The sequence below is a fragment of the Clavelina lepadiformis genome, chromosome 4 (assembly GCF_947623445.1).
Source record: "Clavelina lepadiformis chromosome 4, kaClaLepa1.1, whole genome shotgun sequence".
Lineage (NCBI taxonomy): Eukaryota > Metazoa > Chordata > Ascidiacea > Aplousobranchia > Clavelinidae > Clavelina > Clavelina lepadiformis.
Window position 1 is genome coordinate 3668306 of NC_135243.1, and position 4529 is coordinate 3672834.

A 4529-nucleotide genomic window follows, 5' to 3' on the forward strand; every position below is an offset into this window, starting at 1 on the left:
TTTTTCAAGACGGTGCACCCAAATGTCTTCTTTTTTACCGCCAATAAAAAAGGCCCCAAAGCCATGTGTTTAGGCTAGACTGCAAAATGCACTTTGTATGCCATTTCGCTCTAGGTGCATTTCAATTTTAGACGTCGTGCACTTCCGAGAGCTCAGCGAAAAGTGCCGTGCTTTTCGGTCTGGTAACAAACACTAAATAATAAAATAATCATTATTATTTAAGATAACTTTTTACGATACATGTTGTTGATGAAGTAAACCTAGAACAGTTTTTATCAATTATAATGTTTCTCTGATCCATTTTTCCTTCAAGTGTGTTTTCGATTTTGTTTTAAATTTAAACGTCTAAAAGCATTGACGTAATTGTAAAATATTCTCATGAAAATGGTTAAAGAAACAAAATTCTATGATCTTCTTGGAGCTTCGCCGAGATCAACTGAAAGTGAATTAAAAAAAGCTTATCGCAAACTCGCCTTAAAATGTCATCCTGATAAAAACCCCAACGATCCAACAGCATTAGAAAAGGTAAGACATTCTATTTCCAACTTCAAAAGTTTCCTATTATGCATTCTGATATTTACTAACTAGTGCATTATACTAAGTACTCATAACCACTTTCCATTCTATACTTTGTTTCACAGTTTAAAGAAATCTCCTACGCATATGAAGTGTTAAGTGACTCCAAGAAACGGAAATTATATGATGAAGGGGGTGAACAGGCACTTAAAGAAGGGGGTCCAGGAGGTGCCCCACACTCCGCTTTTGACATCTTTGATATGTTTTTTGGTGGTGGAGGTAAATGACTGAAAACATTTCTACTTTGTCTAGCTCTGTTTTGTTAACATTTCTGCAAATTAAAATATCTACGTACTGTGTCGATATCAATAAGCTGTGAAGAAACTTTTGAGAAATTGCCTGATTTCCTCCCCACAGGAAGCCGGCATCGGCAGCCCAGTAAAGGAAAAGACGTTGTACATCAGTTGAAAGTCACCCTTGAAGATATGTACAATGGCACCACCAAGCGGTTGTCTCTTCAAAAAAACGTAATTTGCGAGAAGTGCGATGGTCGCGGTGGCAAAGAGGGCGCTGTGAGCAAGTGCGGTTCGTGTCGTGGAACCGGCATCCAAGTTAAAATTCATCAAATCGGACCAGGAATGATGCAACAGGTAATGTTCTGTGTACTGATGGCAATAGGTTTGTGACATCACTAAAAATTGTTTTGTTATTATTAATGCCCTAAGTCCTGAGATAAAATTACAGTGTGACTCATAATTAGGCTGTGTATTGTGCCTGGTTGTTGTGCATTGATGTGTAATAATAATAATCTTAACGCAATAAAGTTTGTATGATTGGTTTAGATCCAGTCCATGTGTCGTGAATGCGATGGCAAGGGCGAGAGAATTAATGCCAAGGACCGGTGTAAGAACTGTAATGGCAAGAAGGTGATCAAACAGAGCAAGATTCTTGAAGTCCACGTTGACAAAGGTGAGTAAAAACATGTCAACACCCGACCAATAATGTCAGCTACCCGAACGCTTTGAAACCAACGAAAGATTGATTTCATGCTCTTAATGACCTAGTTTTTGTTTGCAGGAATGAACGAGGGTCAAAAGGTAGTTTTCCACGGAGAGGGCGACCAGGAACCAGACTTAGAAGCTGGTGATGTCATTATCGTGTTGGTCGAGAAAGAACACTCTGTATTTCACAGGTCAGTTGACTTTCAACTAAACTAATTTCATCTTAACTTCACTCAACTGCTGTTGAAGATTTTAAAGAAATCATGTTTCAACTTTTGTCAAACGATTTTGGAAATTTTGTGCATCTTTATAGATTGTGGCGCCATACAATGTTTTAAAAACGCTTTCTCTTTCAGACAAAACGAGGATCTTTTATTAAAGATGGACCTTTCCATCACTGAAGCTCTCTGTGGCTTCCAGAGAGTGATCAAGACATTAGATTCACGTGAAATTGTCGTCTCAACACTACCCGGTATTCAGTTATTACGCTTTTTAAGTATTGTGTTGAAACTATGCTGTGGCTACTTTCCACTCCACTGTGAAAAACACTGTTTTCCTTTTAAAGAGCAGCTGAATTTGATCATTGTAAGATTCTTTTTAACAATAATAAGAAAATCATTTGACCAAGCTGTGGTCCATGTGATTAACCGTGCTTACATGTACGTCTCAAATGTGCACAGTGCACAGTTTACGTGTGATTTAGCTTAGAAGCTCCCAAATGTGGATATGGCTAAGTACTGTCTGCACTTCCACTAAATTGTCGAATATTGCGATTGAAATATGCCGACATGAATAAATCAACGCCGAACGATTTCCCACCAACAGGTGAGGTGATAAAATATGGCGACATCAAGTGTGTGATCGGGGAAGGAATGCCTATTTATCGCGACCCGTTCCAAAAGGGACGAATGATCGTACAATTCAAGGTGGAATTCCCCCCTAACCACTGGACCACCGCTCAGAACATCAAGAAACTCGAACGTCTGCTGCCACCCAAAGATGAGGTCATAATGACTGACGACATGGAGGAAGTAGGGCTCCAGGAGTAAGTCCACGCAGCAAAAGATTTGACTCGTAAATTAGTCAGAGTTAGAATGAGTCAATTTTGTTACAGCCACTAACTACGCAGTGTTGGCTCAATTTGTATGTTGATAGTTGAAGCCATTATAAACTGAACTAGTCAGTAATTTTGTGGTGAGATCAATAACACTGACTTCCTATCATTTAGTTATGATCCCAATCACCGTTCTTCAGCTGGAGGAAGAAATGCTTACGACGAGGATGATGAGGACCAACCACGCGGGATGCAGTGCCAGAGCCATTAGACTACGACTTCACAATTTCACTCTTTCCAAAAGATAAAAAACAATCACAATTACCTGGTCAACCGTGGTACCGGCTATTGCAGCGTGTACCAGTTGGACACACGTTCTATGCTTTTTTAGTCGGTTATTTATTTTTTCCTTGTGTAGAAATCTTTCTGGTTTCGATTTTAGGCAATTTCAATGTCGGCCAGGCCACAACATACATCATATAAAGTTCTTCGTAAACGTTAATTTTGTACATACTACTTCGAGTATTGCTCATCTATTGCGGTTAAACATTGAAAAAGGCAACGGGACGATATTAAGATGTCTATTTTCCAATGCTTACTTTCACGGTTCACTGGTCGATATGTAAATCAGCATTTTTAAGTTAAGTTTGTGAACTTCCTGGCGTTCATCTGAAAGTAAGTCGCCCAATCCCAGCTAATTCCCTTATAATTGTTTCCCGAGCAGGAATCTAGTTTTTTTTTAAACTGTTTATAGCTGCTCTGTATTCGCGTCTGGATGTTATATGACCAAATAACAATTTAAACAACCTGTATTTTGATTTTGCGTGTTTAATTAAACAATCCGAACTCTGTAGCTACGTTCAAGAACGGTCTCTCTTTGGGAGGCTATGACACTCTGGTCTACCTGGGTGTGGCTGTGCTCAAATTTGTTCTCGGAGGTAATTCGCGTCGGCTGGTGATGCTGCATTGCGATTATAAATTGTTTTCTAATCATAGATCGTAGGTAATAAGTAATCATTTAACTTGTATAGTAATCTGCGTCAAAATATGTGAACCACAAATGTTTGAAAGTTGTCCGCCTTTCGTTAAGTCAACCAATCTGAACGAAAGCAAAATTTCTGTTTTCATAACGTATCAAAAAGGAAATACATTACACGCTATATATACATAACTTAGCAAGCGTCGCTTAACAGAGGGTCGATTTAAAAAGAAAGCTGCTTATTAGAGCAATTTTTGCCGAAACGAAGAACGATTTCCCCCATAATTTCGTTGCTTTCAGAGATGGCTTTTGACAAAAAATAAAACGATTTATTAGCACGTGGCGACATAGTGACGTCGACAAGTGGTCCATGCTGTTGAAGCTTGATTGCGCTGTTGATGTAGATCAAAAGTAAGGTCAAACAGCCCAAAATTGACCAATATGGGAGTAAAATGTCGGGAGTTGCAACTTATACCTAGAATAAATACAAGAGCGTAAGCAGTAGAAAGCATTTCATTAGGCAGACTTTAACTTGGTCGTTACTACTGTCATTTTCAATGTACCAGAGAACAAATGATGCAATCCAAGCTCTAGTTTTAAAAGACGGTGTGTTTCAAGGTTTTCGGTCTGTTTCTCCTGCACGAGTTTCCGACCTTGGAATCAGAAAAATATGTTTCTAGCACAGCGCTATAGACTAAAGTAGACTTTGGGTGTACAATATCTAAAATACGACTGTCTTGAAAACAAAATGTGATGAATGAAAAACGAATGGACGTGATTCCCATCGTTACTTTGCATAATGGCAAGTAAACTGGCAAAAATTGTACGCTAATATAGACACACCGCTTGTTGCAGTGCTTCTCGGCCTCTGGGTCGCGACCCAAAAGCGGGTCACCGTTTCATTTAGATGGGTTGCGAGTTGCGACTACGTGTAGTTCACGAAGACTTTTGATAACTCGGTACCTTATTTTAGTGCATA

The 4529-nt window shown here is 39.1% G+C and overlaps 1 protein-coding gene across 1 annotated transcript; it reads left to right on the top strand.

The window, feature by feature from the left end:
• The first annotated feature begins 293 nt into the window (after positions 1-293).
• LOC143451959 (dnaJ homolog subfamily A member 1-like) lies at positions 294-3383 on the top strand. Its single transcript, XM_076952746.1, has 8 exons — positions 294-525; positions 642-795; positions 934-1166; positions 1359-1485; positions 1594-1708; positions 1874-1989; positions 2343-2562; positions 2746-3383. The coding sequence occupies exons 1-8, from the start codon at positions 379-381 to the stop codon at positions 2840-2842; spliced, it is 1209 nt and encodes a 402-aa protein (XP_076808861.1). The 5' UTR covers positions 294-378; the 3' UTR covers positions 2843-3383.
• The last annotated feature ends 1146 nt before the right edge of the window (positions 3384-4529 follow it).